At 40.0% G+C, this 27981-nt stretch overlaps 1 protein-coding gene across 4 annotated transcripts; it reads left to right on the top strand.

Moving 5' to 3' along the window:
* Positions 1-743: 743 nt before the first annotated feature.
* On the top strand, positions 744-26981 carry hnrnph1l (heterogeneous nuclear ribonucleoprotein H1, like). 4 transcript variants are annotated; one of them, XM_078550811.1, is made up of 13 exons: positions 748-912; positions 1273-1344; positions 3317-3449; positions 7569-7724; positions 7959-8102; positions 10629-10767; positions 14797-14972; positions 15408-15488; positions 15572-15684; positions 16393-16528; positions 16608-16688; positions 17398-17502; positions 17612-18553. In XM_078550811.1, exons 3-13 carry the CDS (start codon positions 3359-3361, stop codon positions 17719-17721), a joined length of 1332 nt encoding a protein of 443 aa, XP_078406937.1. In that variant the 5' UTR covers positions 748-912; positions 1273-1344; positions 3317-3358; the 3' UTR covers positions 17722-18553. The 4 variants fall into 4 exon arrangements, with proteins under 4 accessions (XP_078406939.1, XP_078406936.1, XP_078406937.1 ...); XM_078550812.1 differs by having other exon boundaries at positions 753-912; positions 1280-1344; XM_078550813.1 differs by lacking the exons at positions 1273-1344; positions 17612-18553 and adding an exon at positions 26713-26981 and having other exon boundaries at positions 744-912.
* Positions 26982-27981: the final 1000 nt, after the last annotated feature.

Genomic DNA, 27981 nt, shown 5'->3' with positions numbered 1-27981 from the left:
TGAAGGGGTTGACTTATCAAACAAGTTAAGCCTTCATTCATTAGAGTTTAGAAGAATGAGTAGTGATCTTATTGAAATGTACAAGTTTCTGAGGGGGCTTGACAGGGTAGATGTTGAGAAGATGTTAGTGGGGGAATATGGCACCAGGGGACATAGTTACAGAATAAGGGGACACTACTCTAAAACTGAGATGCAAAGGAATTTCTTCTCTCAGAGGGTAGTAAATGTCTGGAATTCTCTATCCCAGAGAGTTGTGGAGGCTAGACCACTGAAAGTATTTAAGGAGGAGGTAGATAGATTTTTAAAATATCAGGAAGTTGAGGGCTATGAGGTGGCACGAAAGAGTTGAGGCCTGGGGCAGATCAGCCATGATCTTATTGAGTGGCGGGGCAGGCTTGAGGGACCGAAAAGCCTACTCCTCCTATTTCTTGTTATATTATTAATTTACTTGAAATAATTTCATAAAGTTTGTATTTTTAAACATCTATAAAACTCTTCTCAATGTTTTGAACCGGAAGAGAAGGGTAGCTGTGAACTATGACGCCATACCTCCCAAGCTGTAGCAAGCACTAGAGAAACGCGGGGAGGGGCCAGCTATGCGCAGGTGCAGTGACGGCGGCGGGGCCAGCTTTGCGCAGGCGTACTGACAGCGGCGGGACCAGCATTGCACAAGCGCAGTGGCGGCGGCAGGGCTAACTTTGCGCAGGCGCAGTGACGGCGGCGGGGCCAGCTTTGCGCAGGTGCAGTGGTGGTGACGTACAGCTTCCGGTCGGCTGAGGTGATATCCACGCTTTGAAAAGAAAAGAAACGGAAGGAGACGTGCTACTAACGGACGCGCTGTTGCCGTTAATGTTATAGATCGAAATTAACCTTTTGTTCAGGTTTTCCGGAGTCTGCATTACCTCCTCTCCGGTGAGTAATTTTGCTCAGGGTTTATTTTCGGGTTTCCCTTGAGAAAGCGAGTGCGCGGCCTGTTGGCGCGTGCGCGCGGCCTGGGCCTCGCCGCCGAGGCCTCATTTTTCCGGGTGGTCTTCGGCCTTTTGTTTCCTCCTCTTAGTCGACGGTTTTCCTCAGTCCGGGCCTGTTTGTGGGGCGGCATCACGGGATGTGCTGCCCTGGAATACATTTGCGCCCAATTTCGTTTAACTGCGGAATACGCTCAGTGCCCAGTTGAGGCCTAATTCGTCACCCTTCATCCTCCCCGCCCATACCCTCGCGTGGGTTCCATAAATAGGACCCAGATTTACCCGGCTTGTTTTCTTTCCCCCTGAGCGACCAGTTTAAAAGTGAGGTGCCGTGGCCTATGGTGAGGAGGCGTCAGGAGAGAGAGACAGAAGGAGAAAGGTATCGTTCCTGCTTTATATTCAGTGACAACGTGCGGTTGTTGTGTCTAATGTTTGGAATTTCCTACTGCGAAAGTCGATGGAAAATAATTGGATCACATCTGAGCAACAACCGAGGTAGTAATATGGTAAACTTAATGCTGAAGAGGCGGTCCTATTTGGTAAAAAAATGATGACTAAACAGAATGGACCCTGATGTCCATTTTTGGTCTTAAATTTGTTAGAATAGGTACTTCACGTCTAAAATCTATACTTTTTGACGTGATGTTTATGCTGTAAGCTGTTTTAAAGTCTAGTACCTGTATCAGCATATGCATTTTATGTGGTTTAAAAGATCCATCCATTCAATTTTTAACTTTTTCTCCCCCTCACCTGTGATCTTTTATGTACTTAAGTTAAAATTTCTTTGGTTATTGTAAAACATGCTTTAAAATTGGCCAAAATGAACTTTTGAAATTGTAATGTTACAGCTAGCTGTTTGGAGATGAGATTATGAAATCGCTCTCCAGAGGCATGCATCATATTTAGACAGTATTCAGTTATTAAAGATTTATTTTAGAGGTGAGTATTTTTCAAAGTGAAATGTTTATCCATTAGACCAGCTATGACCTGTGCTGAGCTATGGTTTTATGGTCCTGTTCAGAACTATGATTGGGACTGTTGAGGTTTGGCATTTCTATTCCTTGGCTAGTGATAATATACCTTCATTTCTCCCCTGCAAATACCTATTCTCGCAACAAAATTTCATCTTTTCCTCTGCTTTTCCTTCCCCAAGCAAATTTGAGGTTCAGACTACTCATTGTAATTTCACTGACAGACCAGCTGACTTGCAATCCTAGGTTTGTACTTAGAAAATTCAAGGTTGATGTCGGCTAGTGCAGAGTACTTTGTCAAATTTACTTTTGTCTATTTGAGTTCAGAGAAGGAGAAAACTTTCAACTAACATTATTGTGATCGCGTTTTGGTGGGGGGTGGGAAATGTTGCAGCTGTGTTACAGTTATAGGTATTTTCAGTCGGGGTGGTTGTTAGATTATTTGAATTATGACTCAAAGTTGAATTTGCACTTTGGGCTCAAAACTGCAATGTAACCTTGCACATCAAATGCCTCTATTAGATAGGCTTAAACAGATCATACACCAATAGCTGTGCTCGCCTGGGCCAATTCTGACTTGTATTCTCAGGGGGTATACTCGCGGAGCTGCTGAGTTTTAGCTCCTGTCATGGCTGTACGTGAACATTGACAAGTCTTACCTATTACATGATGTACCAGAAAAGTTGAAAGTGATTCCTTTTAAAGAGATTTGTCAAGCCTTACTTTATTGTTAAGTAAATACCTTTTGTACAGCTCAGTTGACAATATCAGTGTAATATCTGGTTACAGGAGGAGAGGAAGAATGAGCATCAGTTGTGGCCCAGTGGGTAGCATTGTTGCCTCTTGAGTCACAAGGTAATGGGTTCAAGTCCCACTACAGAGACTTGAGCACAAAATCTAGGCTGTCGCTCCAATGCAGTATTGAGGAGTGCTGCACCCTCAGAGATGCTATCTTGTAATGTTAAACCAAAGCCCCCATTGGCAGTGTCAGGTGGAAAATGGCATTCTTCTGAAGCACAAGCGAGTTCTCCATGGTGTCATCATCAATATTTACCCATCAGCCAATCTCACTTTTAAATATCTGCACATTATTGCTGTTTTTTTAATGAGAATGCTCTATGTTCAATCGGCTGTGCTTTTCCTGCATTACAGCAACTGACACTTCAAAACCTCATTGGCTGGGAGGTACTTTGGGGACATCCTGAGGTCATGAAAGGTTCTATATGAATGCAAGCCTTTATCATGCAAAGCAGTTATAGGATACCTTCTCAAACTAGAGATTCAGCACATATAAACAGTCTTTGAAAGTGAAACGTTTATTCTGTCTCCAATGTATCTGCAATGTAAACGTAAAAGTATGTTGAAACTGTCTGTCTTCAGGATTTTTAAAAGGAAGAAATCCTATATCAACTGAAGGAAGTCATGTCCAATTCAGAAAGTGATGGATTTGTTGTCCGTGTCCGTGGATTGCCCTGGTCTTCTGCTGCTGAGGAAGTGTTGCGATTTTTTTCTGGTACGTGAAATGAAAGGGATACTGGAAGGGACCAGAATAATTAGCTGAAAACAGAGAGTGAAAATAAACTGTCATTCTACATTAGCATGTCAAGTATCTATTTGACATAGATGATAGTAGGATTCTAAATCACTGCTGATTATTTTTATTGGTTTCATTAATGAATCTATTGTACATCAACTTTAAGAATGAATGCTTATGCATCAATAACCTTGCAATGAATATTATTCCACAAGGTTAATTCTTTGAAGTGCATGTTGCTAATTGACAGCAGCTTTGTTTTTCTTTTATTTGTCTTCTACATTTTTAAATGAGTTTTCAAAGAAGCTAAGATTTCAACATAATAATTGACATGTCCTGCAGTAACAGTGCACAATAGTGAGATCTGTTGCTTTGATGTAACATGCAGTTTGTAGTGACCAATTTACATTGCTCGTGACTAAATTTTGTAGTTAACTGTATTTGAAATAATTAATTTTGAAAACAATTTCTAGAGATATCCAGAGAGAAGCCTAGCATGACAGTACCTTTGACTGTAAGTATTACAACCGTAGATTTTTGCTGAAGAGTGAAACTCCCTTTAAACTAAAATTCCAGCTAAGCTTTAGGAATAGCATTTACTTTGAAATCATTCAACCAGATCAGGTTAAGTTTCAACATTGCTCAGGTTGCAGTGGTAGAGTAAGAACCTTGTCGCTGATTTTTTTTTCCCCAAATAAATGTTACCAATGGCATTGCTTTTCCCAACTTTTTATCTTGTCACCACTTCTCATAACATTTCAAGAATTTGAAATGATGCTGTCCTGCAGGTTACAAAATGCAGAAGAATCAAGTTTATAAGTTCACATAAACAGAACTCTGACACCGCCGCCCCCTCCCTTCTTCCCCCAACTTATATTCTGAAGGCACTTTCTTGCTCAGTTACTGATGGATAGCTTAGCTGCAATACATCTCAAGTAGTTAAGGTGCAGGTCTCCACTGAATGTTATCAAGTTTGCAGGCCTTGATCCTGTCCTCACTGGGTAATTGTGCCTTATCTTGTCCAACTGAATCTATTGAGAGATGTGAAAATGGGGCACTTAAATTATGATCAGGCAGAGTGGGCGTGGACTTAATGAAAATGGAACTTCTTTAGCAAGTCTGTTAACCCTTTGAAGTTGTAACTAAGTTTGGTAGGGTGAGAACCAGTGGATGTAGTGATTTGCTTTTTCAAAAAAAGTTTGATAAGGTGCCACATGAGGTTATTACACTAAATTAGGGCTCATGGATTGAGGACAACAGCATGGATGAGGATTGGTTGAATACGGGCATACTCAGGTCATTTTTGATTTGGTAGGTTGTAAATATTAGGGTAATGCAAGAATAAGTGCTTGGGCCTCAGCTATCTTAATCTATATCAATGGTTTAGATGTGTACCATATCACTGTGGCTCACTGAAATACAGCTAGGTGGGAATGTAAGCTTTGTGAATGGTGCAAAGGCATATGAATGGGTTAAGTGAGTGGGCAGAAGGTGACTGATGGAATATAATGTGAAGAAGTGTGAAATTATCCAGTCGGAATAATAGAAAAACGGGATAGTTTAAAATAGAGACACTTGGTAATGTTGGTATTCAGAGAAATATGAGTGTTTTTGAATATGAATCGCAGGTGCAAGCAATTAGGAAGGCAAATGGTGTGTCGTCCTTGATTACAAAGGTATTAGTGTCTTACTATTACATAGCGCCTTGGTGAGACCACACCTGGAGTACAGTATACAGCTTTGACCTCCTTACCCAAGGAAAGAATATACATGCCTTGAAAGAGGTCTAATAAATGTTCAGACTGATTCCTGGGATGAGGGGATTATCCTGAGGAGAGATTCAGTAGAATGTTCTATATTTCCTAGACTCTAGAGTGAAAGGTGATCTCATTAAAATACACAAAATTCTGAAGGGTTCGACTGGGTAGATGCTGTAAGGTTTTCCCCTGGCTAGTAGTCTAGAACTAGGGTTCACAGTCTCTAAATAAGGGGTCAGCTATTTTTTATTCACTCTTGGGGTATCAGCATTGCTGCCTGGGCTAGCATTTATTACCCAGAGTTCGATCTGGAGAAGTGAGGTAATGCATTTGGGAAAGACAGGCAAGGGAATAGACAATAAATGGTAGGATGCTGAGAAGTATAGAGGGATCTCAGTGTACATGTCCAAAGATCCCTGAAGGTGGCTGGACAGGTAGCTAAAGTGGTCAAGTAGCATACAGGATACTTGCCTTCATCTGCAGCATTAAATGTAAGAGCTGGGAGGTTATACTGTAACAGTATAAAAGACTGATCAGGCCACAGATGTGTGCAGTTCTGGTCAGCGCACTATAGGAAAGATGTAGTTGCACTAGAGAGGATACATTGGAGATTTACAAAGATGTTACCTATACTGGAGAATTTTAATTGAGGAACAATTTGATAGGTTAGGGTTGTTTCCTTTGAAACACAGGCGGCTGAGGGGAGATCCAACTGAAATTTGTAAAATCGAAGGTTCTAGATAGTGGATAGGAAAACCCTATTTGCTTTGGTTGAGGGGTCCATAACGAGGAGGCATAGACTTAGGGTAAGAGGTGGGAGGTTTAGAGCGGATTGACGGGGAAATTCTTTGGGGTTCTGGAATTCACTGCTTGAAAGGATGATCAAGGCAGAAACCCTCAACATTTGAAAAGTATTGGATATGCACTTGAAGTGCTGTAACCTACAACACTGGACCAAGAGCTAGAAAGTGGGGTGAGGCTACTTGTTGGCCTCCTCCCGTGCTCTAAATTTCCATTGTTCTGTGATCCTGATTGCTGTTGAAGAATTGCCTTGTTGCATTGCTACATTCCATGTGGTCCAGGTATGCACACAGCGGTGTTAGTGACTGAGATGAGAAGTTTCTTCATTTAGAGGGTTGCAGAAGTTTGGCATTCTCTCCTCTATAGCTGTGGATGTTCAAGTAATTGGCCCCTCGAGCCTGCTTTGCCATTCAACAGATCATGGCTGATCACCTACCTCAATGTCATTTTCCTGCACTATCCCCATATCCTTTGATGTTTTTAATATCTAAAAATCTATCAATCTCTATCTTGAACATACTCAATGAATGAGCTTCCTCCTCTCAGCCCTAAATAACCTACCTGTTATTCTGAGACTATCCCCTAGTTCAAGAACACCAGCCAGGGGAAACATCCTTCCTGCATCTATCTGTTGAGCCTTGGTCTGGTTTTACTGCAAGTCATCTATGAATGAAAATTTAACATGGATCCTTCAGGCTATATGGCTTAATACCTGATTGTGGTTACCATTTCAGACCAAATTTAAGCTCCTAAATGGCTTACCTTTTAAATCTCAGGAATTTTAATTTGCTTTTAAGGGTTTCTTACAAAATCATATTTGGATCCAAACAACTTGTGTATGAATTTTGCCTACAGCTGGCTATTTTTGTTCTGAACTGCTATAATTTTTAGCTTCATGCTAAATTCCACTCTGACAATAGTTACCATGGGAACAAGAGCGGGCCATTCAACCCTGGAACCTATTTTGCTTAGATCAAGTTGATTTTTTTCTTCAAATCCATTTACTTAGGTACAAACATACGAGTTAGGAGCAGGGGTAGGCCACTCAGCCCCTCAAGCCTGCTCCGCCGTTCAATATGATCATGGTTGATATGCCTATTCCCGACAATGTTTCACTCCTTTGTTTACCCACAGTAGTTCCATTTTGCTTAATCCCTTTCCTAAGTCTGGCAACCTCCGTTTGAAATCTCATATCTCCCGAGCGTCCAGAACCTTTTCAGAAGTTCCGAAGATATTGGACTCAGTGTTACCTCTATTTCTCTCTCCACAAATGCCGCCAGACCTGCCACGTCTTTCCAGCATTTTCTGTTTTTCTTTCCGATCTCCGGCATCCACAGTATTTTTGTTTTTATATATAAGTGAGTAATCAGACTCTGTCTGTTGACCTAATGAGGCACATGGCAGATTTACTTGCAGATCTATTGCTGGAATTTGTGGATTAAGTTATAAGAGTAATATCTGTAAGTTACTTAACTGGTGTTTGATATTGAGTGCTTATAGAAATATTATATTTGTCAACTTCTCTACTTTTACGTTTCAGACTGCAAAATCTTAAATGGGATTTCTGGGATTCATTTTACATATACCAGAGAAGGTCGTCCTAGTGGGGAAGCATTCATTCAACTGGAAACTGAAGATGATGTCAAAGCTGCAATGAAGAAAGACAAAGAAAGTATGGGACATAGATATGTAGAAGGTGGGTTCATAGTTTGAAGAGTTTGCTGTAATTTCTGCTTTTACGTGCAACATGTAAAATTATTTGCTTTAAACAATGCCGAATTAACCCCGAGGATAGCTGTTAGAGTTTTAAGCAAATAGATTCAGCAACTACTTGTTTTAGTCAGGATGACTTCTTCTGAAACGTGTTTTAGACTTGATTGTATGTTTACTTTTCTAAAGTGATTTCTTAAACATTTTTTTTCAAATCTAGTATTTAAATCTAACAACATTGAAATGGACTGGGTTTTGAAACACACTGGCCCCAACAGCCCTGATTCCTCAAATGATGGCTGTGTTCGTCTTAGGGGATTGCCGTTTGGTTGCAGCAAGGAAGAAATAGTACAGTTTTTTACAGGTATAAAAAGCAGATTTATTTCTGTAAATACAATTTAGTAAATTGGCCAATTTCAGCAAAGTAGTGTTTTATTTTAATTATATATGCCCCATGTCTATAATCTACGATATTAATTTTTAAGGCTGAATGAACTAATGGTATTCATTTCCAGGTGATGAGGTAACATTTTCTGTTTGCATTTTGATTTGAAAATTAATTTTACAACTTGGTAGCTTAAATGAGATGCGATGTATTAACTATGCAGTCAAATAATTAACACCCACTGACACATAATGAAATAAAGTTCCTCCAAATTTTTACTTTGTTCTCTGTATCAGAACTTCTATGTTGCCACTTCATGCATTTTACTATAGGGTAAAACAATAATTTACTCTGTTAATGAGCATCACGTGCTGGTTCAGCAAAATTAAGATTGTAGTGAATGTTAAAATTCCATTTTCAAGAACTTCAGTTACAAGTTTATAATCCAAAAAACATTCACATCATAGTTTTAAGTAAGTTAAATTCCCACTTATCACTTGTCATCCATTCTATGAAATAGCTTTTCCAAAAACTGTTGACTGAGAAGCTTAGCATTTATCTCTCCATAAAAGCCTTGGTGCTTAATCTTGTTCTAGGCCTAATCTAAATTCCCACCAACTCTTTCTGGCATTTTAGGAACAGCAATAAATATTCCTCTTAAAACACAACAGTAATCCATGGATATTGTCATTGAAATGTTAAGAGCTATGCATGTCTGAATTTTAACCTTGTTCTTTGCTGTCTTGAGAATGTAAAACTGCTTTGCATCAAAATATTCAAGCAAACAATCTCCAGATGTACGCTTGCACTAAAACATTTAAAGCCTTGCTTCTGCACACAGTTCTTCTATTTGCTTTATCCATAATCAATTCCTATGTCCACCTTCGTAATGAAACTTGTGCAAATAGCTGTGATGTAGTATCTGTGTTTTGTTTCTCCAGCTCCTGCACTTGCACTGCAGAGAAACCCCAATATACCAACCAACTCTACCCTTTCCAAATTACTGCAGGTTTTGACATGTGTAAAAAGAAATGCATGATTTTTGAAATAGGTATTGAATGTGTCCACTGGTTTCTTATTTTGTTTCCCCGCCGCCTCAGCTGCAAACTATCCTTGAGCATCACTCCATGTACTTGCACCCCGGGAGATCAAATTTTTAATGTGATATAGAACCTATGATTGGTTACTTCATGCTGTTTGTTCTTGGTCTTATCTAATGTTTGTAGATTGATTTTTGAAATAAGTTTAAATAGTAAATTTAAATCTTCGTGATCTGTATAGATTTTTGGTACATTGTTTTGTTGCTAACTTTGCCTGGCTGGGATTTAACAACATTCAAATATGGGTAGCAAAAACATGCAGCATAGCACATACTCTTTGTGTGCCACAGTCATGTAAGATACAAGTTGAAGTATCAAATACTGATCTGAGCTTCAGGAGGCAACAAGTGAAGGCTGATTGCTTCCCAGCAAATGGGTGAAGAAATTATAGGGGAGCACTGTGACTCAGCTTCTGAAGGCTGTAGGCAGTGGCTTCATGGACCATCTCCCCAGGAGCAGATGGTGTGCTTGGCTGCAAGGTATTAGGCTAGCAGGGAAAACTTACCTAGCCTATTTTTAACTTACTGGCTTCACTTTTGGGGCTAGGTGAAGGGTAGGAAGTCAATATTGACAGTACAGTGTGACAATCCTACACGTGCAAGACAAAATGCAACCTGATCATTTTCCCCCCCGTGGTTGCTTGGGTAATTGCACCATATCATGCAACTCTGGGCAATACAGACCAGAAAAGCTGTGTTCAATCCGTAGTTTTATTACACAAAAGCTGCTAGGACAGCTGAATCTGGCCTCAGTGCCTGTAAAGTGGTGTGTTGAAGTTTCCATTCTTGTTGGCATTGCATGTGTGGATGTCAGGTGAGAACAGGTTTGTGCTTGGCTGTGATGGCCCCACAATCCAATAGCACACTTACAGATTCACACATGGCAAAATTGCCACTTGAATGAGGTACCAAAGAGCATTAAACACCCATGGAACTGATGAGTTGCTGAAATTGAGGGTGGGGAGTGGACTTTGGTTTTGGATATCATATTTTGATCTCTTGAGTTAACCTAATTATTACAGCAGCTTTTTGAATGAGTTTACTGGAAAAAAAAACTTGACTGTTTTAATTGCATTGTGTGTGTTACTCTGGATACTTCTGTTTTATTCTGACACTAAAATATGGGAAGTACAACTGCTATTTTAAGTAATGATTCTTGCTTTGTTCTAAGATGTTATGTGACACAAGTTAGCTGTGCTTCAACCCAGGGAGTTTCCTGTGGTTGGTTAGGTTCTTGCATATTTCTACACAGCGTAATTGTCACAGAACACTTTAGTGCATTTTATTTTTGTGAGCTGTAACTTACAGTAGTTTACATTTTATAAATGCAACGTCATAAGTAATAATTAGGCATGTGCACCCTTTAATACTATCCCCTACTGGGGTTATTTGTCCTTGGGTTGAAGGGTTGGAAATCGTGCCAAATGGGATAACATTGCCGATGGACTACCAGGGGAGGAGCACGGGGGAGGCCTTCGTGCAGTTTGCCACACAGGAAATAGCTGAAAAGGCTCTAAAGAAACACAAGGAAAGAATAGGGCACAGGTGGGGATGGATGGATGAGTCACTTTTCTTATGGTATATGATTGATTGTTATCTAGTACAAGTGCTGTAGTATGGCGAATGTTTCACCTGGATGTGTTAGGGTTTTAAATAAGGTTGATCACAATTCACAGCTTTTGATACCATAAGAAAATGTGATTAAGCACAATTTAAAAACTCTTTAAGCACATTTGTAACACTTTTTTTTGTTTTAATTGTTACGTTTTGAGTATTTGTAGAATGAAATTAAAATACTAGTAACCTGAAAAGCTACTTGCCATCATGACCATTGTTCTGACTGTGTTTATACCACAAACATGCAAAACCTATTGGATATTTTTGGATGTATCTAGATAAAGTAGCTGTTTCTTCGGATGTGATCAATTTGTAGATGAGGGTTACCTGTTGTGGCTTAATACAGAACTAAAATTATATGGCTGTTTTTGTTTTTAACTGACTTATGGCAAATAGCTTTTCAACACGGTTGAGCTATTAAGTTAACTACTCTTCAAAAACGCGTATGCAGCTTGTTTCTGTCTTGGGGAAGTCAAGTACATAAGTATTCTTTGCACCGTATATTGCAGCAATTACCTTTCATGCCTGAGATCTTTTAGTTAATTTAGCCTTGATAGTTGGGATGAAGGTCTCTATTTCTGGCTATGAAAGGAGATTTCTTTTTTGTTTTGGTTGCATACAGTTCCCTAAAATAAACCATTGGTTTGAGGATATTACGCTTACTATTTGCTTTTATAAATATTAACTAAAAGAATTTTTGATAATGCTAGTAGAAAAGATTTCTCAAGATGCTACCCAGCGCAGTTGGCGGTGTTGTGGTCGAGTTTCAGGCAGATTGCCAAAGTAATGTGTAATGTTAGCATTACGTTGCTCCTGGCCTGTAACAGACCTAACACGAGAAATGAATGCAAAGTTGTCACTTTTACCTTATTAGAAAGCATCTCATGCGTATAGAAACTTGATGTCCCCAAATTGACCTTAATTTGTTTAGCCTCCAGAATACAAATAGGATCATAGTAGGGAGGTTGGTTGTTTTTGTACTCATCTTTGCTATTGCTCCCCTCTCCCATTTTACATAGGGCTTCATCTGTACTACATCCTTTTCTCTTGCTAACAGCAATCTTAACTGCAAAAGTCATAGGGAAGTCATGCAGTTTTTCAAATTTCAAAGTAATGGTCTTGACCAAATGTGTATTCTCTTGTTTCAACTGATGCGTCTTGCTTTAAAGGTGGGCATTGTGGATCTTTTCTGATGGCCAAGAGGGAAGGGGGTTGAGTCTGAATAAATTAGGGTCCCTTGGCAGTTATAAATAAGCCAACTAAGAACTGACTTTAAAAATGAAGTGCTGGAGATAGATTTCAGATTTCCAGCATCTGCTGTATTTTGTTTTTATTGAAGAGCTGACTTTGACCTCTTAATTAAGTCTTCAAGTTATAATCAAAACAGTGTTGTCACTAGACTTATTTAATCATTTTTGTTTGACACATTTATTGGAAAATGGGGATGGAAAGAAAAATCACTATCCAGCATAGTTAACATTGCTATTTAACTATCAGTTCCTCAGGGTCGTGTCCTAGGCCCAACCATCTTCAGCTGCTTCATCAATAACCTTCCTTCCATTATAAGGTTCGAAGTGGGGATGTTCGCTGATGATTGCACAATGTTCAACACCATTGGTGGCAACTCAGATATTGAAGCAATCCATGCCCAAATACAGCAAGAGCTGGAAAATATCCAGGCTTGGGCCGACAAGTGGCAAGTAACATTTGTGCCACACAAGTGCCAGGCAATGACCATCTCGAACAAGAGAGAATCTAACCATTGCCTCCTGACATTCAATGGCATTACCATGCTGGATCCCCCACCATCAACATCCTGGAGGTTACCATTGACCAGAAACAGAACCGGGCTAGCCATATAAATAGTGTGGCTACAAGAGCAGACCAGAGGCTAGGAATCCTGTGGTGCTTAACTTGTCTCTTGACACCCTAAGCCCTGTCCTCTACCTATAAGACGCAAGTCAGGAGTGTGATGGAATACCCTCCACTTGCCTGGATGAGTGCAGCTCCAACAACACATAAGAAGCTTGACACCATCCAGGACAAAGCAGCCCACTTGATTGGCACCCCTGCCACAAACGTTCCCTCCATCCACCACTGACAAACAGTAGCAGCAGTGTACACCATTTACAAGATGCACTGCAGCAACTCGCTACAGCTTAGACAGCACCTTCCAAACCCACAGCTGTTACCATCTAGAAGGACAAGGGCAGCAGATAGATGAGAGCACCACCACCTGGAAGTTCCCCTCCAAGACACTCACCATCTTGACTTTGAAATATATTGGCATTCCTTCACTGTCGCTGGGTCAAAATCCTCGGACTCCCTAATAGCACTGCGGGTGTACCTAGACCAAGTGGACTGCAGCAGTTCAAGAATGCAGCTCACCCACCACCACCACCTCAAGGGCAATTAAGGATGGACAATAAATGCTGGCCTGGCCAGCGATGCCCACATCCCGTAAATAAATTTTAAAAACTTCAAATTGCTTATGCAAGTGTAATCAATATTTCATTCCAGCACCAAAGCAATTTGAAGGCTTTCTAAATTCCTGCATGATCAATTTCTTTTACAACAAATCTTTCTAAGGTGTTAGACTCCCCCATTCCACTACTGACTCTGCTCAGGATTTATTGCAGATATACATATAAACAGGCGAGATTAAATCAGAGCAGTCAGTCCTTTAGCTATTCATAAGCTACGCTGTTTTGAGGCTTGGTTGAACTAAGGTAATGGACTATGTCAGTAGGATAAATGAATGCTAACTGTTGGCAAGTGGGTTCTGCTGTGTCACTTATGAGCAATCTATTAACTACTAATGTGGGAAGCTTTTGTCATTTTTACCTTGGAACTTTTAGCCACCCCACCAATTAGTAAGTTAGGCAGTAGATGTATATGCTTTTTCTCGGGCAAAGGTTGTCTACCAGGAAAAGTTGTAGCTCACTCTGTTCGTACTGTGACTTCCAGTATGGAAAGTTTTTTTTGGCCAGTCTTTGTGATACAAAACCCTGCCAATTTCTTGATTTGACAGCTGGAAGATATTGATATTGAAGATGCTGATATGTTCCAGGATTGTTGCTAGCTAGTTCTCCACTGCCCCACTGTCAGTTTCAATATGCCGTATCCTATTTGTATATGGAGTTTGAACAAACATTCACTAATGTAACGTCACCTGCTGTAGGCATGGTCTTCCTTATTCTTTGAAAGAAATTACACTTCCACATAGAAAGCTTCTGTCTTTTGCCCTCTTTTCTGTTCCTGACTTGATGCCACCTTTGACTTTGCCAGTCGAAGAACAAAAGGTGTAGGCCTTGTATAAAAACGAATATGGGGAGAATCTCAAAAGGGCAGTGTCTTACGTGATTCTTTTCCTACCAACATCTCACCTGATCCAGTAGTTGCATTTATATGTGGAGGTTGAACATCATTCAAAGAATGAAGAATGTTATCTATATGGTGAGAATTTAATTATTAGTTTAAAACTTACTGACCTGCAGCTTAGGACAAAATTGCTGCTTAATTGGTTTTATTTGAATGTTTAAAAGTCACATGTTGCATTTTAAGAGTGCTTCATGATTAATTTATAGTTACCAAATTACTGACTCAAGTTGTCATGGAAAGTTTCAGTAACTAAAATTTTGTATAATTCACTTCATAATCAGAACTTACAACTTGGGTTTTTAAAGTACACAATGATCTTTGTAAGTATCTATAATTTGAAATTTTTTTTACATGGACTGTTGATTTAATTGTAATGGGGCTATTAAAATGTGAGGTTTTAAAAAATAGTTTATAGATGAGGATTTTGGCCCTTGGCTCTGAAATATTCATTCTTTTGTGTGGGAAATGCATGGTTAGGAAACTTCAAATTAGTGTATGATTACCAGTGTTACTCTCGTAACTAATTTACATATTAACTAAGATTAAAATGTTTACATACAACTCACAATTTTTTAGGTACATTGAAATTTTCAAGAGCAGCCGGGCTGAGGTGCGCACCCATTATGATCCTCCCCGAAAATTAATGTCTGGTTTAAGACCAGGTCCTTACGACAGGCCAATGACTGGGAGAACTTATGGCCTTACTAGTCGAGGATCGTATGAGAAGATGAGACGTGGAGTGTATGGTGGTGGTAAGTAAACTGAATAGGATGTTGATTATGATGTTTGAGTATTTTAATGGTTCAAGCAGCTTTATATAGGTTAGTAACTACATCTTGAATAATGCTGAGAAATTAATTTATTTGACCTGATAGGATTCTAAGCTTGACTAGTGGTCATAATATTCCCATTTATCTACATGTTCTGTTGATAATGAAACATCTCAATTTGGTGTCAGTTTTATCTGACACCAAAGCAATTGTCTTATATACAGTAATAGTGCATGAATTTGGTTGTTCAAAGCTCTGTTTTCAAATGCCGCAGTGCACTGTTCTTGTTTTAAGTTAAGCAATGACATTTCAATCCATACCAAATACATTTACAATTGAGTTTTATCTGCACGTGACTGTGGATGTGTTCAGGATTCATCATTGAGCTAATGTCCTCTAATCGCTCAATTTCTTCAGGTTATGGAAGTTACGATGATTACAATGGGTACAGTGATGGATATGGCTATGGGTCAGATCATGGGTATGGACGAGATGGAGGTGAGCTTTTTTTAAAACTGGACATTATGATAGAACATATGCAAGTATTTCATAAAAAATCTAATTGGATGATATATTAACAGGATTGACTGGACAAGGATATGGAAACAGTGATACTAGCTATCAGAGTACGACAGGTCATTGTGTGCATATGCGAGGGCTGCCATTTCGGGCTACAGAGAATGATATATATAATGTAAGTATCTTAAAATGTTTTATTTTTCCTGTTTGCGGAGTTTAGATGTGTTGGTATAAATTGCCATGCTGCCAAAAGAATCCCAGATACGTATGGGTCCCTTCCTTTCTCTTCCCTGTGGCCTCCTGCTTCTTATGGAAGGAAAAATGTAAACTAGTTACAGATTATTTTGGGGTGGCTATCCTTGTGAGGGAGCATGTAACTGATAGCATCCTAAAGTGATGTAACTGAGATTCTGGGGAGGAGAGAAGTAAAGAGCATTTCTGTGCCTACATATGATGTTTATGGGTGTCTTTAGAAACTTGCACATTGATTCCTTTTTTAAACTTTTTAAATGAACTGATTAGGTTATTCATACAAAAATTGTGTGCATTTATTAATTGTTTCAGAGAACTTAATTATCCCACTGAGGGTGGAATTGCCTAATCAGTGGGCCCTGTTTTGTGCTTTTGCTTGCTCTCATGTCATGTTTAAATTTTGTGGACTTGGAGGACTGGAAAGAGTTGTTTTTACATCCTATAACAAATTTCAGTACAATATGAACATTTAAATTTTGTAGCCTGAGGTTTATTGCTTTTGTAATTGTGTAACTCTGAATGACACCAATTTGGGAGTTGCCACCTTTCTTCACCAATATAGCAACCAGTTCCCCAAAGAATCCACTTCCATAAAATTGTTTGAAACTGCTTTTGCTGTTTTCTCTCTTAGTTTTTCTCACCTCTGAACCCAGTCCGTGTCCACATAGAGATTGGATCTGATCGTAGAGTGACAGGGGAAGCTGATGTGGAGTTTGCGACCCATGAGGATGCTGTGGCTGCTATGTCAAAAGACAAAGCCCATATGCGTAAGTTGATATAAAACTTTACAGTAAATTGCAATACAACTGTAATATTTTCTGAAATTCTATTATTTTTTGCTTTTAGAGCATAGATATGTAGAACTTTTCCTGAACTCTACCTCTGGAGGCAGTGGTGGTGCCTATGCGACTCAGATATCAGCTATGGGTAAGTAAAGCGGATATCAACTTCAATCTGTTTTACATTTTTATATCTATAGTGATTTGTCTTGCATGCTTAGTGCCAGTGTGTGCTACTGTTGGTTTACAAATTACTCCATGTTTTTGTATGGTAGCAATTGAATTTCCTCTGTACGTCAGTATGCAACCACTAGTATTTTTTGGAAGTTGCAGTGATTTGTAAGAATACCTACAAAAGTTGCTTGCTTTAGAGGCTAGAGTGCAAATATTGCAGGTCATTTTGAATACTGGGCAAGGTGCAGAATGTTGCTACCATTGTAATTTAATTTTTTGGATAAGCAGGGTTTCTAGCATTTTTGAGTGCAGTATCCTGTGGATCTTTAGAATTTGACTTGTTCTTTCAAGAGCCAAACATCTTTTGAGAGTTTGGTTTGTTCTTCTGAATGGAAGTTGATAATCAGTAATTTTGCCTACTGGGCAATAAGTAGAAAGTTGATTTTTTTTAATCTGCTTCCTCCATGGTGTTCTGTTAATGCCAGGCTAGTTTCAGTATCCAATTATAGGCACTGCATATACGCAAAAAATAATCTATCCTGAACTGAGAAATACTAAACTCTGGAAATTGTTAGTCATCGTCTAACCATGTTTCTCTACGGGATCAGTGACTAGTCACATCAAAGGTAACATTGGAGATGGTACTTGTATAAAGACATGTTACAAGGGATGTTTGTTTTTAGGAAGCCAGTCAAGCTATGCAAGTCCAAGCTACGGTAGTCCTAACAGTCAGCAACTAAGCACTGGATACGGAGTTTATGGAAGTCAAGCAAGCTTGAGTGCATATGGTAAGTGACCTATGAACTAATTGAGCTTTGTATACAGCACTCTTTCGTCCTGGCAGCATTTTTCCCAAATTGAGGAAAAAAACATTTTCATTACAAAATTATTTTACAGGCAGCCAAGCTGGAATGAATGGAAGTTACTATGGAACTGGAAGCCGAGGATCCATGGGGATGAATGGCATGGGTGGAATGTCAAACATGAGTGGAGGATGGGGGATGTAACTTTTTTCACTATTTAACAGATACCAATTACCAGCTTAAACTTGGTTATGCTTATGAAATGTGAATTCAGTATACGCATTCCTTTCATTATGACTAGAATTCAGCATAAGCCTTTTCCTAGGTTGAGGAAAATGCTAGGATGGCACCAGTGTGTTCATCACATGATTTTTAGTTTCAGAGACCTAAGTTTCATTATGTAAAGTATTTTGGCACTAGTTATTGAAATTTTCATGCCCTATGACCTGTTGCATATGTGCAGTGTACTGCTTCTGCGGGCTTGATTTAATGAAAGTGCATTATCAAGCACACAAAGTAGGTTGTTGCAAGCAACATTGAGAAGATACAATCTAGATGGCTTAACTGATTGTAATAAATCTTGTACCCACTTAAATTCCCAGTATGTTTTATGGGATTGAAACCCTAAATTGTTAACTAATTGGCAGCGTATTCTGGTTTATTGTATAAAAAAAACATGTAAAGTGTAGTTGTGCATTAATATTCAACAAAATCTTTGAAACTTAAACATGACAAAACTATAAACACTGATGAGTGTAAACTGAACAATTATGTGCTTATATTTGTTGCTTGACTTCATTTTTTATATTTGTCTAAAGTCTCTGGTTTAATTTTTTTAGTCAAAATGATGAGAAGCATCTTTGGATGCTCTATGGCAAAATAAAAATTTTAATGTAGAATTTTTCTTTAGACTGTTATTGTAGGATTGAATCTTGGTCTTCAACATCTGAGACCTGACAAGTCACTTTTGTTCATATTTGTAAGGTGCAAAGTGAAAATAAACTCACTCAATAAAGCTTTGCCGTTTTTAATTGTGGTGACTTTTTGAAGTTGTGAATTTGTACTTAATTATACCATATTTTGGCAGTATGCTGCAAAGTTTGGTCCTACGACTTGATATAGTTGTCATTTCCAGCTCCCATGTTAGGAGCCTTGGTTAACTTGTAAATAATTCAAAGGCTATGAGGACTCGTTGCTCTTGTTCTAATTGATGTGTCCCTATGTATTTTCTATCACATGTAAGGCAGTGGGGTGCATTCCTCTGCTTCAATTCACAGGGCATATGTATACTTTTGATGATTTGCATTGTTGTGACTGCACATTGTTGCCACTTCAGCCCTGAGATTCCTAACATCTGGCAGTCTTAATCTGTCGTCTTAATCTGTGTTATTTTTTCTGGTTTGTTGTTAATGTGCAACTCATTTATATCATTGCATACCATTGGCTATTTCCTTGCCACATACCTTTTCGATTTTTTTTATCCATGTGTGTCTGTCCAGAACAGGCAACTTTTTTGCTTGCTTTATCTGCATGCTATGTTGTGCCTTACCCAAGTTCCATTCTGTTGCGTTTACTGACTCCTCCGTCATTTTGGTGGCTTGATTTGTTGCACTGAAAACCTGGATCATTGGTCAGTTGCCGGGTTGATGGGATTACTTATGATTTCTTAAACTGGGACGGTGACCATCTTCTATTCCCCAACAATCTCCTAGTCTTCAGGGTAACAACTTAAGCCACCTTAATTGCCAACTTCAGGGCCTAAAAACACTTCCAAGATCCTTCAAGTTAATATTGAGGCATTTTTGCAGGTGAAGCTAGTATATCTCAACCTGCTGAAGGCATATACTATTGACATCCTCATTCTCCATGAATGCACATTTGCAGTGATCTGTTGGCCATAGTTAACATAACTGGATACAATTGCATGAGCACCAAAAATATGTCCTGGTCAAATGCATATATAAGAGCACAATCAATTATGCCTGTCTTTTTATGGGGTATGTGGAACATTCCTTGTTCCAGTCTACTCAGGGCCCTCTCCCATAACACACTCTGTATGTCGACTGTTTTGGTGTCACTTCATGCTCTTGTCAGGACCTGGAAAATGTATCAATTTTGCTTCCAATTTTCACCCCTCTATCAGCTTCTGACACTTCCTTTCCATTTCTGGTGATAGTCTGTCCACCAATATTTGTTACAAGCCCACCGACTCCCACAGGTACCTCGCCTACAACCCCACAGACCCTGCTTCCTGTAAGTACTCCATTCCATTTTCTCAGTTCCTTCACTTCCACCACATCTGTTCTGATGATGCCGCTTTTCAAAACAACATGACATGTCTGTCGTCTTCCTTAACCGAGGTTCCCCCCTACTGTGGTTGACAGGGCCCTCAACTGTGTCCGACCCATCTCCGCCTCTGCCCTCACAACTTTCCCTCCCTCCCAGAACCATGATAGGGTCCCTTTTGTTCTCACTTCGCACCCCAACAACCTCCACATTCAAAGGATCATCCTCTGCCAATTCCAGTATGATGCCACCGCCAAATGCATCCTCCCCTCATACCCACCCCCAGGTCAGCATTCCATAAGGACCGTTCACTCTGGGACACCCTGGCCCACTCCATCTCTCCCAACACCTCATCCCCTTCCCATGCAATCGTAGAAGGTGTAACACCTGCCCCTTTATATCCATCCTCCCCACCATACAAGGGCCTGAACACTCCTTCCAGGTGAAGCAGTGCTTCACTTGCACCTCCTTCAATTTGCTCTACTGCATTCGCTGCTCCCAATGCAGTGGTCTCTACATTGGGGAGACCAAACCCAGACTGGGTGACCACTTTGCGGAACTCCTTTGGTCTGTCTGCAAGCATGACCCAGACTTCCCTGTCACTTGCCATGTCAACACACCATCCTGCCCACATGTCCATCCTTGGTCTGCTGCAATGTTCCAGTGAAGCCTAACACAAACTGGAGGAACAGCACCTCATCTTCCAATTACACACTTTACAGCCTTCTGGACTTGACATTGAGTTCAACAACTTCAGACCATGAACTCTCTTCACCCCTTTTTTTAATCCCCTTGTTTAAAAATTTTTTTTTACCCACTTATTTCATTTTTATTCATGTATTCATTGTTTTATCCCCTCCTTTATCCCTTTTCCCGTCCTTTTTTCCCCACCCCACCCCCAAAAGGGCCATCTGTTACTTGTTCCATGCTGTTCTTTCTCAGAGTGCTTATCCTTGTTCTGCTATTAACACATTCTATTTTCTCACCTTTATGCCACTATCAGCACCTCCTTCAGCCCTGACCACTACCATTAACACCCACTTTGTCTTTTTGTCCATGACACCTTTGTCAATCTCTCCTTAGCCCCCACCTATTGCTGGCCTTCTATCCAGCTTCGCCTGCTCCACCGTCCTTAAACAGTGTAAATTTCATCACATTTCTAGTTCTCTTTAGCTCTCGAGAAGGGTCATACAGACTTGACGTTAACTCTGTTTCTCTCTTCACAGATGCTGTCAGACCACCTGAGTTTTTCAAGCATTTTGTTTCTATTTTTTATAAATTAAGAATAAATAAATTAACACAACAATGGCAGGGCAGATGATGTGTTGTGAATGCAGAATGTGGAAGTTGCTGGACACGGGTGCTCCAGGGCAAATCCGTCTACAGTAAACGTCTGCAGCTTGAGCTGGAGACTGAGCTGCAGACACTGCGGTGCATCAGGGAGGGGGAAAGGTAGCAGGAGACAGTCACTTTCATTAGGATAGAGTCCTCTGATTTGGTCAGGGACGGGAAGTTGTGACTTGAGTGTGAAGCAGGTATGGGAACCCAGAAGGTAGAAGTGGAGAAGCCTCAGCCTTTGCAATTGTCCAGTAGATTCAAGGTTCTTGCAGCCTGTATGAAAGTGGTGGCTGCAGGGTGGTTGAGCAAACTTGTACAGGAAGCCTTTCAAGCGTGGGGAGTTAATAGGAGTGTATTGGTAGTTGGAGACAGTATAGTAAGGGAGATAGACACAGTTCTCTACAGCTGAAAGTGGAGTCCAGCTGGCTGTGTTGCCTGCCAGGTGCCAGGGTTCAGAACATGTGCTCTGGGCTAGAGAGGAACCTGCAGTGGGAGGGGGGGGAAATCCAGTGGTCATGATCCATGGAGGTACCAATAACATAGGTAGAACTAGGAAAGAGGTTCTACTGAGGGAGTATGAGCAGTTAGGGAAAACATTACACGGTAGAACCTCAAAGAAATAATCTCTGGATTATTACCTGAGCCATGAGCACATTGGTGTAGGGTAAATCAGATTAGAGTGTTAAATGCATAGCTCAAAGATTGGTGTGGGTGAAATGGATTTTGAATCATGGGGCACTGACATCAGTACTGAGGAAAGAGGGAGTTGTGCTGTAGGGATAGTCTTTATCTGAACTGTGCTGGGACGAGTGTTCTGGCAAGTCGTATAACTAGGGCAATAGAGAGGGCTTTAAACTAAATAGTGGGTCCAAGGGATCAGGTTTAGGAAGATGTGATAAATAGAGAAGACAAGGCAAAAGTACAAGGTAGCAATAAGGGAAATGATGATCAGTGTGGCAGGAAGGGACAGTACAAACCCAACTGTGCACCAGCAGATGAGGCTAGAGGCTACAAAAAAAGTAAAAGACAGATCTAAAGGCTCTATCTGAATGCATGTAACAAAACAGATGAATTTTGACAGCACAAGTAGAAATAAATCTGTATGATCTGATAGCCATTACAGAGACATTGCTGTAGGATGACTAAGACTTGAAACTGAATATTCAAGGGTATATGACATTTAGGAAGATCAGGAAAAGGTGAGAGGTAGCTCTGTTAATTAAGGATGACATTGGTACTAGCAAGAAAATAAATTGTAATAACCCTGGCATATATTATGTACTGGAAGTCAGGCTGTAATTGGATTAAGAGTTAGAGTGACGGTAATGGTCTAAAGCCAACAGTGGTTTTGATATGTTAATAAACCAAGAGGAACTTCAATCAGAGGTTTACATAAAGCAATAACAGGAATAGTTTGAATTGAGTTTTAGTTCAAAGGGGGGTATATGCAGGTTGCAAAAAGGTATAAGGAAGTGAGGTAAAGATGGAGTAAGTTTGGTTTTACAAATCTAGGAGCGAAGAGTATATAACTTAATCAATTCTGGGAAGAAAGCATTTCTGAAGAGACTAGAAGACCATAAAACTTAGGAGCAGAGGTAGGCCATTCAATGAGATCATGGCTGACCTGATAATCCTCAACTCCACTTTCCTTCCTTTTCCCCATAACCCTTGATTCCCTTACTGATTAAAAATCTGTCTATCTCAGCTGTGAATATACTTAACGACCCAGCTTCTACAGCCCTCTGTGGTAAAGAATTCCACAGATTAACTACCCTCAGGAGAAATTCCTCCTCTGTTTTAAATGGGTGCCCCCTTACTCTGAGTTTATGCCCTATGATCCTAGACTCTCCCACAAGGGAAAACAACCTCTCAGCATCTACCCTGTCAAGCCCCTCAAGAATCTTATATATTTCAATAAGGTCACTCTCATTCTTCCAAACTCCAATGAGTATAGGCTCAACCTCTCAAGAAAATCTCTCCATACCCGGGATCAACCTAGTGAACCTTCTCTCAACTGCCTCCAATGCCAATATATCTTTCCTTAGGGGGACCAAAATTGTTCACAGTATTCTAGGTGTGGCCTAGCTAGTGCCTTGCATAGATTTAGCAAGACTTCCTTATTTTTATACTCCATTCCATTTGAAATAAAGGCCAACATTCTATTTGACTTCCCTATTACCTGTTGAACTTGTATGTTAGCTTTTTGGGATTCATGCACACAAGGACTCATGCACAATCCCTCTGTGCTGCAGCCTTCTGCAGTCTTTCTCCAATTAAAAAATATTCAGCTCTTCTATTCTTCCTGCCAAAGTGCATAACCTCATATTTTCCCACATTATATTCCATCTGCCAAGTTTTTGACCACTCACTTAACCTGTCTATATCCCTCTGTAGACTGTGTCATCCTCGCCACTTGTCTTCCCACCTATTTTTGTGTCATCTGCGAACTTGGTGACAGTACATTCAATTCCCTCATCCAAATCATTAATATATATTGTAAATAATTGTGGCCCTGGCACTGATCCCTGTGGCACTCCACTAGTTACAGGTTGCCATCTTGAAAATGCCCCCCTTAACCCAACTCTGTCTTCTATTAGTTAGCCAATCCTCTATCCATGCTCATATACTAACCAGAACACCATGGGCTCTTACCTTATTAAGTAGCCTTATGTGTGGTACCTTACGAAAAACCTTTTGGAAATCCAAATATATTACATCTACTGGCTCCCCTTTATCTATCCTGCTTGTTACTCCTCAAAGAATTCTAGTAAATTTGTTAGGCATGATTTCCCCTTCATGAAGCCACACTGATTCTGCTTGATTAGATTATGTATTTCTAAATGCTCTGCTATTACATCCTTTAAAATAGACTCCAACATTTTCCCAATGGCAGATATTAAGTTAACTGGCCTATAGTTAATTATTTTTTGTCTCCCCTTTTTGAATAAGGGTGTTATGTTGGCCATTCTCCAATCCTCTGGGACTTTTCCAGAATCTAAAGATTCTTGGAAGATTACTACCAGTGCATCCACTGTCTCTGGCTACTTCCTTTAATATCCTAGGATGCAATCCATCAGGTCCAGGTGAATTATCAGTCTTTAACCCCATTAGTTTCCTTAGTAGTGTTTCTCTAGTGATAGTTACTGTATTTATTTCCTCTCAGCCACAACCCCTCCCCCCACCACTTTTGCCTCTTGATTATTTAGTGCTTTTGGAATGCTATTAGTATCTTCTACTGTGAAGACTGAAGCAAAGTATTTATTCAACTCCTCCGCCACTTTCTGGTTCCCCATTATTATATTGGTTTTTATAACTTTCCCAAACCTCTGGCTTACCACTAATCTTTGCCACACTATTTTTTTCTTTTGATTTGACACTGTCCTTAACTTCCTTGGTTAACCATGGTTGGTTTATCCCCTTGAATTCTTCTTCCTCACTGGGATATATCTTTGTTGAGAGTCATGAACTATTTTCTTAAACATCTGCCATTGTTCAATCATCGTCTTCTGCTAAACTGTTTCCCCAGTCCACTCCAGCCAACTCTGCCCTCATTCCATTGTAATTACCCTTATTTAAGTTTAGCAGTTGTTTCCGACCCAAGTTTCTCTCACTCAAACTGAATGCTAAATATTATGGTCACTGTTTCCTAGGGGATCCTTTACTCTGAGATCATTTATTAAACCTGCCTCATTACACATTACCACATCCAAAATAGCCTGATCCCTGGTTGGATTCACAACATATTGTTCTAAGGAACTGTCCTGAATACACTCTATGAATTCTTGCTTGTGCCTACCTCTGCCAGTTTGATTTTCCAAATTTACATGAAGATTAAAGTCACCCATGATTAATGTACTGCCTTTTTTACAAACTATTATCTCCTGATTTTTTCTGTCCTACAGTATAGCTACTGTCATGGAGCCTATAGACTACTCCCACCAGTGTCGTCTTCCCCTTGTTATTTCTTACCTCCACCCATATGGATTCTACATCTTCCGATTGGAAGATCCTTTCTTGCTATTGTACTTATTTCATCTCGTACTAACAAAGCTACTCCACCACCCTTTCTTTCCTGCCTGTCCTTTCGAAAAGTCACATACCCCTGAATATTTAGATCCCAGCTTTGATCTCCTTGTATCCACATCTCTGTAATTGCTATAAGATCATACCCATTAATCTCTATTTGTGCCGTTAATTCATTTATTTTGTTCCGAATACTACATGCATTTAAGTAAAGGGCCATTAATTTTGCCTTTATAGCATTTTTTCCCTCTTTGACCCTATTTGCTGCTCTTTTTTTTTTGTTTGTACACTCTGCCCCTTCTTGTCACACTCTGGGTATCATTACCTAAATAGTTGCCCTGCAAGGCTGCCATGTCCTTTTGCTTTGTAAACCTACGTATCCCCTTTCTAGAACCCTCCCTGCCTCTATTTAATTAAAAGCCCTCTCTACAGCCCTAGTTATTCTGTTTGCTAGAATAGTCCCAGCACACTTCAAGTGAAGCCTGTCCCACTGGAAAAGCTCTGCCCAGTACTGGTGCCAGTGCCCCATGAACTGAAACCCATTCCTCCCACACCAGTCTCTGAGCCATGCATTTTAACTCCTTGACTTTATTTACCCTATTTCAGTTTGTCCATGCTCAGGTAGCAATTCTGAGATTATTAGCTTGGAGGTTCTGCTTTTTAATTTAACTCCTAACTGTTCAAATTCTTTCAGTAGAACCTCCTTTCTAGTCCGATCAATGTTGTTGGTACCAACATGGACGATGACAACTGGATCCCTCCCCTCCCCCTCCAAGTTCCTCTCCAGCCCTGAGGAGATGCCCTTAACCCTGGCACCAGGCAGGTAACACAGCCTTCAGGACTCATGCTCACGGCTGCACAGAACAGTATTTATCCCCCTAATTATATTGTCCCCTAATTATATTGTCCCCTACCACTACTACATTCCTATTTCCTCCCCCGACTTGAATGGCTCCCTGTACCATGGTGGCGTTGTCAGTTCACTCATCCTCCCTGCAGTCCTTGCTCTCATCCACACAGCTTGCAAGAACCTTGTAACTGTTGGACAATTGCAGCAGCCAAGGCTCCTCGAATGCTACCCCTTGGGTCCCCATACCTGCTTCACCTGCAGTCACACCCTCCTGTCCCTGATCACAGATCAAATTTGAATTACCTAATCTGAGGGGTGTGACTGCCTCCTGGAGCAAAGCTTCCAGGTAACTTTCTCCCTCCCTGATGTGGCACAATGGAGATTCCAGCTCCTTAACTCAGATCTGAAGTTCCTCGAGCTGCAAATACTTGATACAGATGTATTCTCTCTGGATCACCTTGGTATCCAGCAGCCCCCACATGCTGCAGCAGCAACACATCACCTGTCCTGCCATCACTATCGTATTTTATTCAATTTATTAATGAATTACTCTAGTATACCCACTCTTTACACTTTATTATAATTTTTTTTATACACACTAGTATTGATCTTATACTTAAGCTATCTTTAAGACAAAGAGAAAAAAGACCAGAGATCTAAACACAAACTAAAGACCTTACTTTTACTTTAAAAACTAGAACTACTCACCAATCAGCTGCTCTGCTGAGATAATGGAGAGAACAAAGGGAAGGAATGCATTTAAGGAAATATTGAAGCCTGTGTGAGGGGGTAGCTGCTTAGATCTTCCAGAAGACAGTGTGAACAAGGCCAGACTGAAGAAAGCAGTTGCGCCAGCCACAGAGGACAATCCATGGAAAAAATCCTGTGTAAAACCATTCGTGTGTTCAAGTGTAATTGTATTTTATTTGTTTTTTCTTTATTTTAATAAATGTTTACCATAAAATCATCACAAGTAGTCAGGGACATCATTTCCTGATTTCAGAACCACTCCTCATACTATACAAATTGCAAAAACCATTTTGGTAGTTTTTTTCAAGTTTCCCTCAGGGATTTGAGCAGCTCGACATTTACCATCTCCTGTGCCATAACAGTACAATAGAGACAGATGACCTTAATTCTGGAGATCAAGATGTAGAATCAGTTTGGGTAGAGATGGGAAATAGTAAAACTAAGTCACTTGTGGCTAACAGTAATGACACTGTAGGATGGGGTATGCAGGAAGAAATACTAGGGGTTTGTGAGAAAGGTACGGTGATAATCATGGGTGATTTTAATCTACAGATAGTTTGGACAAATCAAATTGGCAAAGGTAGCCTGGATGGTGAGTTCATAGGTTGTTTTCGGGATAGTTTCTTAGAGCAGCATGTTTTAACAGAAACCAGAGAGCAGGCTATACTAGATCTGTAATGTGCAATGAGATAGGATTAATTAATGACTTCATCATGAAGGCATTACCTAGGTAGCAGTGATCATAATATGACTGAATTTCACATTCATTTGAGGGAGAGAGGACTAGTTTAAGACTAGTGTTTTAAACTTAAATAAGGGCAATTATGAAGGCATGAAGATAGAGCTAGCTAAACTGAACTAGGAAATTAGGTTCACGGATAGGTCAGTAGAGAGGCAGTGGCAGACATTTAAGGAGATATTTCAGAATACTCAGAAAAGATACATTCCAGTGAGAAAGAAAGACCAAGGAAAGGGCACCCATCCGTGGCTAACTAAAGAAATTAAAGATGGTATCAAATTGAAAGAACAAACTGATAATTCTGCAAAGATGTGTGGCAGGTCAGAAGATTGGACAGAGTATAAAGAACAACAAAGAATGACTAAAAGATTAATAAGGGGGGAGAAATTAGAGTACGAGAGAAAGCTAGCTAGAAATATAAAGACATAGTAAGAGTTTCTGCAGGTATTTACAAAGGAAAAGGTTAAATAAAGTTGGT

This window comes from Cetorhinus maximus, chromosome 10 (assembly GCF_964194155.1).
Source record: "Cetorhinus maximus chromosome 10, sCetMax3.hap1.1, whole genome shotgun sequence".
Taxonomy (NCBI): domain Eukaryota; kingdom Metazoa; phylum Chordata; class Chondrichthyes; order Lamniformes; family Cetorhinidae; genus Cetorhinus; species Cetorhinus maximus.
Note: the sequence above shows the minus strand (reverse complement) of the source record. Positions and strands in the feature narration are given on the sequence as shown.